Raw genomic sequence first — 13,757 nt, 5'->3', positions numbered from 1 at the left:
ATAAGTATTTGTACTAAGTAAGTCAGGGATGAAATATGTTTCAGGGCAGGAAGAAGATGCACTGCAGAGAAAAGCTTGCGTAATTGAACATAAGCAGAATACCTGAATCTTCCACTAGAGGGCAGTCAGGTATCGTACATTCATATCTATTTGACAGCTTTTTTGATGATTAGCAGAGTACAGATAATGTTGTGAGGGATTTACTCTCAGGATTTTAGAAAGCGGACTATGACATAATTAAAAACAGGTGCCAATGTCCTTTAAATCCTATTCACTCTGCAGCTAAAAGAGAGGAGACTAAAGGTCAACCCTCTATTTATCAAATAGAGTTGTTGGAGCCAGAATCCTCTTCAGGTTTGACTATCTCCTCTTTCACAGCAGCAGGAGGAGTAAAATTATTCCTTTAAGGTTTTAAAATGTGTTGACTTCTGTTGAATCTAAACCGTCCGTGGAAACTGCCAGTATGTTTTGGGATAAAGCAGATAGTTGTAGATTAAAGACATTTAGCTAAACCTCCAACCAGTGAGGTTTTGCTTTTCCTCAGTGGGTTATTCACATGTGACTGGGAAGGGTTGCGAGAGGTTTGAAGTGGTCCGGATCGGCAAAACAACAAAGACCTTTGTGCACTGGCTGCCTTGGATACATTGACAGTGTCTCACACGGGCAGCCACAGTGTACATAATAAAGCTTTTCAACACCACAAGGCAGTGTGTTGTCTTTGGCTACATCAGTGTTTTTTCTTGGTAGACTTTAAAGACTATTCCATTTAGTATGGGGAAAATGGAGACAAAGCAGTGTTCTTTGTATTCAGTTTAAACACACAAATAATCTTACATTATCAAAGTGTTTTTGGAAACTTTATCACTATTTTGAATTAATGATCAAACATGTACCTGCTGAACACTTTGTTTTTTTTAATCTCAGTGAGACTGTGTGAAAGAGGGTTATTCTTACTTTTTTACCTATAATTAAATAAAACAATAAAATGCATACTTCTTTCCAGGAATCCTCCTTAAAATCGACTATATTATTAAAAGGCGTTTTGTGTAATGTACAATCAAATGAAAGCTGCTTTTTGTTGTTCATACTGTCTGAATTTAGTCAACATAAAACAAAAGTTGAAAGGTATTAAACATTAAGAGGCGATGGCTGCTGTTTGTTTGCGTATATTTTAATTTCTGTGCAGTCTTGCTTAAAGTTTACATCAGGCAAAGACTAAACACTGTTGATTTGGCAGTGCCCTTTGGACTCAAAAGTAACCAGACGGGCGAGTCAGTTGGGTTGAGCTGGGGCCTAATGTGTAGGATTGGTCATCCAGGTTTTATGTTTTTTATGGTATGGGGTGTTTAGCATATGTTATTTATGTTCATGGTGAACCTGCGGTATGTAAGGGCCGAAGGAATTATGATACAAAATGAGGTATATATAAAGCAAAGAAACATTTATTTGATGTATTTGGCAGTAATTTTCCAGACGAGTGTAATCCCCCCGTCTGACAGCGGGGGGCGCCGGTGAGCAGAGCCGCTACCTGTGACGTAGTAACGCTGCCATTTACCACCGCCAGAAGAAGAACAACAAAAGCAGCCACAGATTTTCAGGGCAGTTACACATCACCTCCTACCTCTGGGTTCACAATTGCTTTAATTTAGAGAAAATGTAACTGGAACCAAACAGAGTAATGAGGTCTGCAGACTTGTGAGGACGAGCAGCTAGTCAGGAACAGCGCTGTTATTGTTTCCAGGCTTGTTTTCGTTTAATTCGGCAGCTAAGCTAGCTTGTAGGTTAGCTCTTCATCAACTGGCTCGTCCACGTCTGACAGACTGTCTGACCTGAGATAACCAGCCGGTGTTTACCGTCCAATTAACCCGACACCTCTGCCTCAGCTTTCCCGGTGCTATCTAATCGTCAGGTAAGTTAAGTCAGGCGTTCTTTGTGTCCGACACTCTCTATGTGTGGTTTCCATATGCTGCAGGAGGAAGCCCTCGTATCAGACTCTGTTATGGAAAGTGCAGCTAGCAAAGGAAGTCTGTTGTCTGTTTTGATTTTTGTTGACCAAAAAATAAAGACCGTGCAAATATGTAGGTCTCTCGGGTCAAATGTGTACCTTCCTTCAAGTGAGATATGCACATTATAACAGTCCCACGTCTACTGACACATTTGTTCGAGAGTCATTTGCTTCAGTCTTGAATATTTAACGAGAAAATGCCACTTTTGATGACGACGTTTCTTTGTTAAGACATTTATTTTTTTAACCAAATACCTGTGCACTGTGTCTGATGTGCTTGGAATCTGGAGATGATTAGTGATGCTATAAAACTACCACAACACATTTTTGAGAAAGTATAAAAATGTGCTGCTCAAACAACCGAAACGACAACAAATATTTGCTGGTTCCACCTTCACATTGTATAAATGTGCTTAATTTTTCTGTCTATATATTTGTAAATGGTACATCCTTAGATTTTGCAAAGAATCTAAAAAAAGATGTATGGGTAGGTAAGTCTGAATCTTGCTGTGGTGACACCTGTATTGAAGTCTATGGGGGATGCATGGATAAACACACTAAAAAACAACATATCTACATCATATGACTTCTGATGAATTAAATGCCCAAAGAAAAATTAAGAACATGCATCAGAAAGAAGGTTAACAGCTGTTTTTTTTCTCCAAAAGGTGGACCAGGCTAATTAAATTGTGAACAATAACCCTGCAAACTGGAACATTTCCCCAAAAAGAAAATGAAGGATCAACAATGTGTTAACTAATGTTAAAAAGGTGTTAACATTTTCTCCAAAGTGTGTTATTTCATTTTCTTGAGGCAATACTTCATCAGAAGTCATACATTGTAGATATATTTGGTTTGAGTGTGTTTTTTCCGTGCACTTCAATCCATCAGGCACCACTATCTGGCACCAAAGCAAGATTCAGTGACACAATGACCCATCCTTCTTTATAGATTCCTTGGGATTTATGGCTGGACAAAGCAATGTCACCTTGTGTGTGTGGAATAATGTTCAGCATATTTCCTTATTGTCTGACATTATACATTCAGTTAGTTGAAAAGTAAATCAAGAGATAACCAGGGGTTAATTTAATTGTTAATTGAATTCCTAAAGAAAGGGGTACTGCAAAAGCCAAAGTCCCCAACAGTATCTGTTCCCATGATTCTGATAATAAATTGAACTTCTGCAGCTCTGTTGCAATGCAGTCCAGCTTACCTGTTATTTTTGACGATAGTTCTGTTTGTGTTTTATCTCTTAGAAAGTGTAAAGATGGGAAATCTGGGCAGCAGGTTCCAGTCCCCATCTCAGGGACCAGAGGAGGTTGTGGAGGGCACAACTACCAGCCGCAAGCATGGGTGCGAGTGTAAGAAGAGGAAACGAAATGCCCAGTGTGACTGTGAAAGTGAACAAGAGGACGATGATTCCATACTAGATACACCTCGCAGGCAAGTCAAGTGTAAAAAAATGAAAGAAACCCGTCCAATGTTAAATATCTTTCTGTCATTCATATTATTTAGACTTACATTTGTTTTTGTCTGTCCTCTGTTTTTCAAACACGAACAGGAAGAAATTGAAAAGTACATCACGTTACATTTATCAGACTTTGTTCCTGAATGGGGAAAATAGTGACATTCGCATCTGTGCTCTGGGACAAGAGTGGAACCTCCACAAAGTCTACCTGTGTCAGGTAAAATAAAAACACAAAAAGAAAAGCAGAAAGATTGCAGGGATACATTCTATCATGGGACTGACATCTATTATTTTCTACTTTTCCTTATTCTCATTGACCTGTCGCTCTCTGTGTCTTGAATATTTTAGTCAGGGTATTTCTCCAGCATGTTCAGCGGCTCATGGAAGGAGTCCAACATGATGGAAATCAACTTGGAGATCCCAGACCAGAACATCGACACTGAAGGTGAGAGGACTTCAGTCGCAGCAAGCAGGAGTCGACTGTGTTTGTTTGTGCTTTACTGACAGAACTTTACTGTTTTCTGTGTGTGAATAGCACTACAAGTTGTATTTGGATCACTGTACCGGGACGATGTTCTGATCAAGCCCAGCAGAGTCGTCAGTATTCTTGCTGCTGCTTGTATGCTACAGCTGGTGAGTACACTGAAAGAAGTCAGCCATTGTCTCAAATACCAAAAATGACCATGTTGAATCTAATCGATGCAGTCATATGATACCAACCTAATCAAGCCTCATGTTGTTGTTAACAGGATGGCTTGATCCAGCAGTGTGGAGAGACTATGAAGGAAAACATCAGCGCTAAGACTGTGTGCGGCTACTATGCTTGTGCCAGTATCTATGGCTTGGATTCAGTCATGAAAAAGTCAGATTTAGATTCGTTATACTTATTTTTTTTTAAACAGTGATTAATGGCTAAATCTTTTATAAATTTATGCTGTGTACTTGCATCCAACCATGATTGATTTTTAAATGTCTTTATACAGGTGTCTTGAGTGGCTTCTGAACAACCTGATGACCCACCAGAATGTGGACCTGATGAAAGAACTTGGGTATGTGTCCTCAACTCACAGTTCTTTAGTGTTTACGTCACCTTTAAGCTTACATCCTTCCTTGAGGTAACTTCTAGTAAATAATGATAATAAAGGCAACAAGTCTAATTTTATATTAGCATGAAGGACAATGTAATGTCTTGTGTTGTGTAGTTATGTATTATACCTAGGTCTAATAATATTCTCTCTGACCACACTCATTGTTTACAGGTCTGAGGTGATGGAGCAGCTCATCCAGTCCTCAGACTTGTTTGTCATGCAGGTGGAGATGGATGTTTACACTGCTCTGAAAAAGGTACAGGGAAGAATTACGGTATATACTTAATAACCTACACCCATTGTACCATCTAACAGCTCTATCTGTAACTTTCTCTCTCTGCAGTGGATGTTTCTGCAGCTCAATCTCTCTTGGGATGGCCCCATCAAGCAGCTTCTGGCTGACGCTGACGCCTGGCTTTGCAAACGCAGGACAGGTACAGTAAACCACTCTTGGTGTTACACTGACCTACATATGCAGTCTTTTTTTTGTTGTTGGTTGTTTGACTCTGTTTCTAACTGGCTTTGCTCTACAGACCTGTGTGAGAAAGAGCCCTTCTTGAACACAGAAGAGGGCACTCCTTTTCGTTCAGTCTTCAAATATGTTCGTCTGCAGTATATCATCAACGATCTGGCATCTGCACGCATTCTGGAGAGAGATAATATTTTGCCCCCTGGTAAGCTGTGGCTCTGTGGCTTTAGGTGTCTAATTTTATGTGGTATAAAGACAGACTAGACAGACGTGCTTATATTTTACTTTAATTAAACAACAACTTGAAGACAAATTGTAAAACAGCGTTAACATTGTTCATCATGGTGTTAACACCTCAAGTGTTCATGCACTCTTAATATTTACTATTCAAACTTATTCCAGATTGGTTAACATCTGTGTACAAAAACCAGTGGTTCGCTATGCTTCGGACAGAATTTGACAATGATAACGGGTAAGAGCCTGAGACTGAACAATTGTAATGTCAAAAACCATATTCACTGAATATGATATTAATGCACCTATTCTGTCTGTCATTAGTCCCCATGAAGCTAACAAAGAGGAGTTCGAACTGAGCAGTATGAGATGTGGCAGGAAACTGACTAAAGATGGAGACGTGAGTCAGACAATCTCGTTGCTACAGTAACCTTTGCTGTTGTTTAATGTATTTTTTTTATATATATATTTGTTTCTACATTGAAAACACTAATATTCCCCTCTCCTCAGTACTGCTGGCGATGGACAGGCTTTAACTTTGGTTTTGACCTGCTGGTCACCTACACAAACCGTTTCATCGTCTTCAAAAGAAATACTCTGAGTCAGCCATGCGGGGGCGCTGTGAGCCTTCAACCTCGGAGGCATCTGGCATACAGGTCTGTGGTGCAGTCACCTCAGGGCATTCTGTTTTTTTTTTTTTAAACCATTTAAAGCTGTCACTATATCATGAATGAAGATGACAATTTATAAACTAGACAGTAAAGGTTATAACCTGAAAAAAGAGTCTCAAACAAAACAAGTGATAATGGCTTTTGGTACGGTTGATTCTTCTGCCACAAACACTCTCCTCCATCCAAGTTTCATGGAAATTAATTTTTAGTTTTTGTGTAATCCTGCCCACAAAACAACCGACCAACAATTGGACAGAGGTGAAAACATAACCTTCTTTGGTGGAGCTGATAATTTGTATATGTGCAGCTTTAATATTCAGAGGTGTTTAACTTACCTTCTTACAATTTTTATTTGTTCAGGTTACGTCTCGCCTCCTTTGATAGCCGTGGAAAACTGGTCTGCAGCCGCTCCACAGGTTACCAGCTTCTCACACTTGAAAAAGACCAGGTCAGTGAGCCCTGTCAACCTGTAGATGAAGGTGATGTGGTTATTGTACCATTACCTTGTATAATATGTTGTTCTTGACATGTTTAATATTTCTCTTTTCTCTTCAATGACTCAGGAGTATGTGGTGATGAACCTGGACAGCCGGTTGTTATCATTCCCCCTCTATGTGTGCTGTAACTTCCTGTATACGTCGCCTAATTCGGACCACCGTCCTGACCCCTCAGAACAGGAGAGCACTGCTCCTAGTGTGTCTTGATGCCCTGCTCGGCAGCCATTAGTCATTACAGTTCCTCTGGCAATGCTGAGACACTGACACGAGCTTGTATGTACAATCCACCAACACATAAAAAATCACTTTGACATTGGCCATATCATCTGCATGCTGTGTAACTCAGTGAGCTCTTTTGTATCTATGTATTGAGTGTTCAGGCACATTCAGAGTTGGCGACGTAAATATCACAGTGGCCTGGAGGGAATAGGCCACGCTTTGCCTTCAGAGCAGCTTCACACTTTGGACCTCTGCCATGAACTGTGTGCACTGTGATGTCGGACCATTTCTTAAAACGGAAAACCTTGAAGTCTTTGGGGACGCTGAAAATCTGCTTTGACCTCTTCAGAACTTTAAATATCAGCAGCACGGTGTTTACATCTGGTGATTGTGAAGAACATGGAAGAGTTGCTCTGAATATCTTTTTTGTGTGGGAACGTCCTCGTCATTGATTGGGGGAACCCGACAAGGGAACTTATGGCTTGTATGGTATACTCTATGTCTGTTACTCGTTCTGACCTCATGTGCATGGACTTTGGGGTGATGGTCAAAGGTGTGGCCCTTCGTGGACGTGTTTTCCACTCGAGGTGTAAATGGCACACAAAACAGCGCCTGTAATTTGTACTGACTTGAATCAATTGGCTCTGTGTAGAAAGGAAAACACCACATACATTAACAGTGTCATAAAGAGTCTCAACTACCAAACACATATTTTACATGGCTCTTTGTCTCTGAATCCAAAAGGAAAAGGCACTGTACAATCTCAGCCAAATGCTGTCAAGACTCATTTATAGTCTTAAAAAACAACTGCTGCCGTTTGAATATCAGCTGATAGAGATTCAACACCATACCTGCTACCACGTACCACCTGTACTCCGTTTAAATTACTTTCAGTTTTACTATGGAGCAGCTTCTTTTAAAGCATAGACCCTCACAGATTGTACTCCGTATCAACTCTGGACTTTTTAAAATAACATTATCTGCAAATTATATTTATTAAACCTCAAAAATGAAATGAAATGCTTCACTTGATACAAGTAAACTAGTGAAGCCCAGGTAACCATACTCGGTCTTTGTGGGTTAGCCTCGTTCACAAAGTTTACTGTTCGATCACTGACACCAGCTCTCTGATGTGATACACACAGAAATGTTGTTACACTTTAGATCTTGGGACTATCTGCAGTATTTACCAGCTACACTGTCAAATATCTTTCTACTGGTGTTTTTAAGAGCAATTTTGGAAGTCTTGTTACCTCATGCTGCAAAAAAATTGTGTTGGTTTTCAGCGGACTGTTGACTAGAACTCATTCTAGTCAGTGTCGCTTGCCTGTAAAGCTGCAACTGTAACTGTCATTGAGTTCAAAGTGAAAACATGTTTTTTTTGTTTGGCATGTATTTATTTTTTACTTCATTTGTATTTGTATGAATTTATTTTTGCAAAAGAAAATGTGTATACGATTCTCGACAGCCAATAAACTGCCCATTCACATGGGCTGTGGTGCTATCACGTGATCTCTTTTTCCAACGTAGCTGTTTACTTCAGCTGCAGTTATTCATGTATTTATGCTTCTGTAGATCTTATGAAAGTTACTCTTGATAAATATGGATTGTGTCTACTGCTAAAATCTCTACTTTTACTCCAGGATATTGTGTCCTTTGGTGCTCGTTATCTTGATACTTCTATGCTGAAGCTACGTCACTGAACACAGTAACATGTAGTAGTTTGAATCATGGTCTGTGTAATCCCACATAAACAGCTCTCAGACTACTCCTCACTGCTCATAATGATCACTTTGTTGTGATGACTCATCCTGTATTTATTGCTCCTTTGGTGACGTATCATTTTCATTTATTAGATATTCACTGAAAAACCAACAACTCCACACAACAAATTATCTGCAAAAATTGTGCCAATTCAAGAAAAAAATGCTGATCTTAATCAGGATTTAAAGAGGTTCAATGAAAATTAGCAATCATTCCCAGACAAACTGCTTAGTAATAAACGGAGCACACGCACAAAAGAAGCAGATTGATAATCTAAATTTCACGAATGTCAACGGACATGCCAACGTTAGGCCTAGTGGCCTGCACCAGAGCATGTTATTTTTATTGGCATGTTGGTTGACAGGGACAGAATAAATTGGTGAAATTGAGATTTCTCAACTCTGTCCTCGCGGCTGCTTTTATCATGACTCCCTCGACCGTCACTGTCCATCATTTGTTATCCTACATTTGCAGTAAATGACGTGAAGGACCTGAAACAAGAATTTAGTTGTTGGAGTTCTGTCATATTATCACAAATCCCAGTTAATCCTATTGACGCAACTATTCTTTTTTTTTTTCAAACGTTCATGTTGTGTGATTCTTCGTAACATTACATAACTTTCCTTTTACCTTAAAACAGCTTCAAAATCATTTTGATGGTTCAGTGTCTTGTAAAAGGATGAATGGTGTCTGTCTCAGCCACTCGGCCCCCCATCACTTGTTTCTGCACTATATGACGTCAGTGAGAGGGTAGAATCACAGCGTTACATACATGTTTGCTTCAAGAGACAAGCTTTCAACACATAACATTGTTATGACGTAATGAGGACTGTATGTATTTACCACCTACAAATTGATGTCTGACAAATTGTTACAGACCTGGGCTTTGTATTTACAACAGAGGTGTTGCACTCAGAAACTGTATGGGGGGGCGGCAAATCACAAAAAATATCAATTTCTACATACTGTTGCTTTAAATGCTGGTCGAACATTATTACAAACGTCCATTTCGTTTGAATTCAGCAGATTAGATGCTTAATTAAAACAGATTAACCAGCTGATTTATTGGTCAAAAACATTTTCTAACTTTACATGATTACATTTAGATCAGGACCAATTAAATGTGTTGTTTTTATATCAGAGCTACAGTCTGCTTACTGTATCTTTTGTTCAGTTCTCAAGAATGTTCTCCTGCAGATGTCTACTTGACAGTGTTGCCTTTCTTGTACCAATATTCTTAGTTCTTAGTTTTTAGTCATTAAAATCTGCAACAAAAGCATCACTGGCATCTGTCTTTGCCCTTTCTTAACACTTGCGAGCAGAGGGAAGCAACGTATTCCAGAAACAGGTACAACTACAGTACTTTTAATTCAAATATATAAACGTGTCACCATGGGAGGTCAGACAATCACAGAGCAAATCACAGTAAAATGACAAAAAAATTGAACGAGGGATGAGAGGGCTCATACTGGAGAAACCTAAATTAAATATGGCTGAGAGGAGCTGAATTGTATGCACATGTGAATCAGGACGTACTCAGATCTGCACTGAGTGAGTTTTTTTTTTTTTAAATGCACACTCAACAAGCCTCTTTCTGATCTGGCATCTTGTTCACAAACTGATGCATCGCTGGAATTCTATCTCGTAGCAGTTAACCAGGATCTTACAAGCCAAAACCTCTGAGCTCCCGCTCTCCAGGGAGGTCACTGCTGGTAGATTACATGCAGAATAATAAATCTCACAGCGAGCAGTTTTAAATCTCCACAACACCAAGATTCAGAGTCACAGCCCTTTAAAAACTTGTCAAAAACAGTGATCCATATAAATCTTTTCATGGTGTTCCAGTCCTCTATTCCTCAGTTGTTTCTGGTCACACTGGCTGAGCTGACTAACCCTGCGCTGCTGTATGCATGTGGACGGACTACAGCCGCCCATCCCTCCCCTCACTGCGGTATTGAGTCTAGATTCTCTTTGAGTCGTCGGGTCATGCTGGGTATCAGGTTAACGTGGTCGTCCACGCAGCTGCCCACGCAGCGCTCCATCAGGGATCGAACGGCTGGCTCCTTGGCGCCAGAGTCAAACATATCCTTCGCCTTGTCATTGCAGTGCATTGTGCATCTGGTGAGGCGGTCCTGAGGGGCAGAGAGGACAGGAAACATGGTTTAGAGTTAGAAAAACTCACAGAGAGAAGTTCCAGTTGGCAGGTTGAGAAATTTGCAGGTGAAAAGGTGACTATGGATTTAGGAAGATGGGGTAAATAAACAACAAATGTCCTTTAAGACTTACATTGACCATTTATAAGTGCCAGTGAGATGGTACCAATGATATAATTCATTAAAACACCCTGTTTGTGATCAGGTCAAATTAAAGTTTGACAAAGGAGAAGTTGTTGCACATTAAGTAACACAGAATATGTGTCCATATTCATTTTTTTTTTTAAATTAAAAATAAATTGATGAGTTTGAGTTCCTCATGGGGAGTTTGCTTTCTGTTTTGTTTCTATGAAACTGGGGAAGGCTTTTTTTTCAGAATTACAGCTTGTATGTTGTATTTCAAAATAGAAACTGCAAGTCTGAAGAATAGAAGTATAGTACTATTGTAGTAGTAGTAGTAGAGTAGTAGTAGTAGTACAGTAATACTTGAGTGCAGGTTAAGAGGAAAAGAGCTACATTCATCTTCTCTTGTTCAATAACAGTTAACACAGAACGACCGATAACATTTGAACTTTAGACGTGATATGAGAGGTGTGTTATGTTACAAATGCAGTTGTATTCAACTTGATATGCAATTTATTGCTTTGATTCTGTTGCTGCAAATCTAAAGGTACATGCTCCTTACAGAGAGTAAAGCTTCGGTTCAAATGAAAAGAACTGAGCTGAATTATTACTACTAAAGTCAATTAAAAGCAACAGTATGTATCTGTTTCACCTTAAAGTAACAGCTTCAAAATCATGTTAATGGTACAGTGTCTTGTAATAGAGTAAAGAGTGTCTCTGTTTCAGCCACTCCACCCCTCTATCACATTTCTGCACTATGCAACTTCAGTAAGAGGGTAGGATCACGGCGTTACATACGTGTTTACTTCAACATAACTTTTTCAACACATAACCTTATCGTGACATAATGACTTATGTTCTTAGTTAGCACCTACATTACGTCTGACAAATTGTTGCAGACCTGTGGTTTGTATTGACGACAGTGGTGTTGCACTCAGAAGCTGTGGAGGGGAGCCAAATCGCACAAAAGGACAATTTCTACATACTGTTGCTTTAAATACTGACTTTAGATTAAATTTCTCAGATAAGAGGCAAAATCGTTTCAATAACAGAATTACATTTTCTTAATTCATCTTTGTCACAAGTTGTTGTTTCAAAAGCACTTCCACCTGGTGCAGGACTCGGGAGGGACTGCCCACTTTACGATGTTTGTCCTCCCCATGACCCCACACAGTCAGAGGGCATTAAAAGCCCTAAGTTTAATGCCTTTATGCTTTCTGTTTCTTTTTTCATTGATTACTTGTGGTTTTGTAAATATATGCAATGAAATTCCAACATAAAACTGGTCATGGAAATGACAAGGGGCTTTAAACATTATGATTATGACCTTATCTTGAGGCCTGCCTTGAGAACAGTGTCAAAAAAGAGGCTTTAACTGTGCCTAAATCTGGCATAAAGAGGGTCCACCCAATCATGGTCTTTGACAGGTTTGATTAAGGTGATTATTCCACCTCTATTACAAATTAATCACTGACATGCTGGAGCTGCTGTTACATGTGACCTGACAGCCTGAGGACACACAGGGAGGCAGAGTGAGCACATTGGTGACAACAGACATCATGTCCCTCACCTGAAACTTCTCCAGCTCTGAAGTGACCAGCCCCTGCGCTTGGGCCAGAGGAGTGTGACACCTCTCGATGCACTGATGCACCTGAGACATGGAGTCTGAGGGGCGATCACAGCACTGTGCACTGCAGCTGAACATGCGACCCTGCAGGGGAACGCACAGATTATCAGACACGTGAGACTGCAGGGATCAGACTGGTGGAAACAAAGCACTACATGCACGCCTCCATGTCTACACATACCTGCATTTTACGGATGTGGTCCCTCTCCAGGCTTTGGACCATTGATTCCACCTCATTCTGCATGCGTGCCTGGTGAGCCTCTGCCATCTCTGTTCGCCCCGTGAAGTTTTCACCGATGTTCGAGACGAGTTTATAAAATAACCCGGACCGGACTGGCTCTACCTGCGGTGTCCACGGCCAAACTATCGCCAAGCGGCTTTACTATGTAATTTGATAATAACTAAGGTCACCTCCATTCAAGCATGGTCCAACAAGAGAAGAGGATTACACCACTTCCGGCTTACTTCCGCAAACGGGTTTATGAAAAACCTCTCTTCCGCCTTTTGTGAGCAGACTTCAAAATAAAGTCCCCACCAGAGTGGAAACTAACGTGATTGATGTGATAAACTGTCACAGCCACACTATTTATTTCACGATTGTAAATCTTGTGCTCCCAATATTTATTTATATTTTCGCGACAAATGACAGCAGAGAACTGAAACATTTTGTTCAGCAACTTCCTAAGACGTCCACGGATCTTTCAAAATAAAAGATCATATAAGGCAAAAACTGAATAACTGAGCGGAGAAACATCACAAATGTAAAGGTACTACAAGCCCCTGTCATGCTGTGGGGGGCATTTTGCTGGAGTGGTTTGGCTCCACACACACAAATCAATACAAAGTTTCTCTGTCTCAATCGGAGTGGGCTCTTCCTCGTTGACAATACCTCCATCCACAGGGCACAAGGGGTCACTGAATGGCTATATGGCTATGAAAATATTGTGAATTATCAGTCCAGTGATTTGTAGAATGAATGCAAGGTCTCACTGAAGCTTAGGACACTTCAATGATTTTTTTCTTTGACCTGTCAACTATCTGGACATCTTTTTATGCAGATGACACAATCTTATTAAGCTCTTCTCTATCTCAAGCCATGTCTGAATAACATGTTGAAGAGACAATATACCAGATCCCCGGACAGGCAAAAAACCACAGGCAAATATTGAGACTGATAAAATATAGCCTGCCTTAATTTGCACCATAAAACTCCAATAATCATTTATATGAGGTGGGGAGCAGAGATGGAACTTTAATTCAATTAAGGAATAACAAGGTAGTTTAACTTTGTGGAGAGGCAATATTAGACCAGACATTACTAATAGCAGTGTAAATATGTATTGAAACATGTCTAAAGAGGAACTTTAACTATGGACATATTTAGAGATGTTATTTTGTACTGTACGTATTAAGCCTGGCCAGAATTAAACTCAGGTTAC

The 13,757-nt window shown here is 40.0% G+C and overlaps 2 protein-coding genes across 4 annotated transcripts; one reads left to right on the top strand and one right to left on the bottom strand.

Moving 5' to 3' along the window:
* The first annotated feature begins 1,546 nt into the window (after positions 1-1,546).
* gmcl1 (germ cell-less, spermatogenesis associated) lies at positions 1,547-8,419 on the top strand. Of its 3 annotated transcripts, none has more exons than XR_003986084.1 (16): positions 1,547-1,909; positions 3,262-3,448; positions 3,567-3,690; positions 3,822-3,918; positions 4,009-4,106; positions 4,223-4,335; positions 4,457-4,522; positions 4,733-4,817; positions 4,905-4,995; positions 5,095-5,235; positions 5,433-5,502; positions 5,589-5,664; positions 5,775-5,920; positions 6,296-6,383; positions 6,499-6,705; positions 6,813-8,419. XR_003986084.1 is itself a non-coding variant. In XM_030434729.1 (15 exons), the coding sequence occupies exons 2-15, from the start codon at positions 3,273-3,275 to the stop codon at positions 6,637-6,639; spliced, it is 1,512 nt and encodes a 503-aa protein (XP_030290589.1). In that variant the 5' UTR covers positions 1,547-1,909; positions 3,262-3,272; the 3' UTR covers positions 6,640-8,163. The 3 variants fall into 3 exon arrangements, 1 of the variants encoding a protein (XP_030290589.1); XR_003986083.1 differs by having other exon boundaries at positions 6,806-8,419; XM_030434729.1 differs by having other exon boundaries at positions 6,499-8,163.
* Positions 8,420-9,751: 1,332 nt separating this feature from the next.
* On the bottom strand, positions 9,752-12,797 carry fam136a (family with sequence similarity 136 member A). Its single transcript, XM_030434732.1, has 3 exons — positions 12,500-12,797; positions 12,262-12,402; positions 9,752-10,547 (listed from the first exon to the last, which is right to left on the bottom strand). The coding sequence occupies exons 1-3, from the start codon at positions 12,584-12,586 to the stop codon at positions 10,359-10,361; spliced, it is 417 nt and encodes a 138-aa protein (XP_030290592.1). The 5' UTR covers positions 12,587-12,797; the 3' UTR covers positions 9,752-10,358.
* Positions 12,798-13,757: the final 960 nt, after the last annotated feature.

Source organism: Sparus aurata, chromosome 12 (assembly GCF_900880675.1).
Source record: "Sparus aurata chromosome 12, fSpaAur1.1, whole genome shotgun sequence".
Lineage (NCBI taxonomy): Eukaryota > Metazoa > Chordata > Actinopteri > Spariformes > Sparidae > Sparus > Sparus aurata.
Note: the sequence above shows the minus strand (reverse complement) of the source record. Positions and strands in the feature narration are given on the sequence as shown.

Bases quoted from the DNA above. Each gene is read 5' to 3' on its own strand.
- gmcl1 (XM_030434729.1), top strand. From the start codon at position 3,273: ATGGGAAATCTGGGCAGCAGGTTCCAGTCCCCATCTCAGGGACCAGAG. The intron at 3,919-4,008 runs GTGAGAGGACTT...GTGTGTGAATAG, and splicing joins CCAGAACATCGACACTGAAG to CACTACAAGTTGTATTTGGA. The intron at 5,665-5,774 runs GTGAGTCAGACA...CCCTCTCCTCAG, and splicing joins AACTGACTAAAGATGGAGAC to TACTGCTGGCGATGGACAGG.
- fam136a (XM_030434732.1), bottom strand. From the start codon at position 12,586: ATGGCAGAGGCTCACCAGGCACGCATGCAGAATGAGGTGGAATCAATG. The intron at 12,403-12,499 runs GTATGTGTAGAC...GTTCCCCTGCAG, and splicing joins ACCACATCCGTAAAATGCAG to GGTCGCATGTTCAGCTGCAG. The intron at 10,548-12,261 runs GTGAGGGACATG...TCTGCCCCTCAG, and splicing joins CAGAGCTGGAGAAGTTTCAG to GACCGCCTCACCAGATGCAC.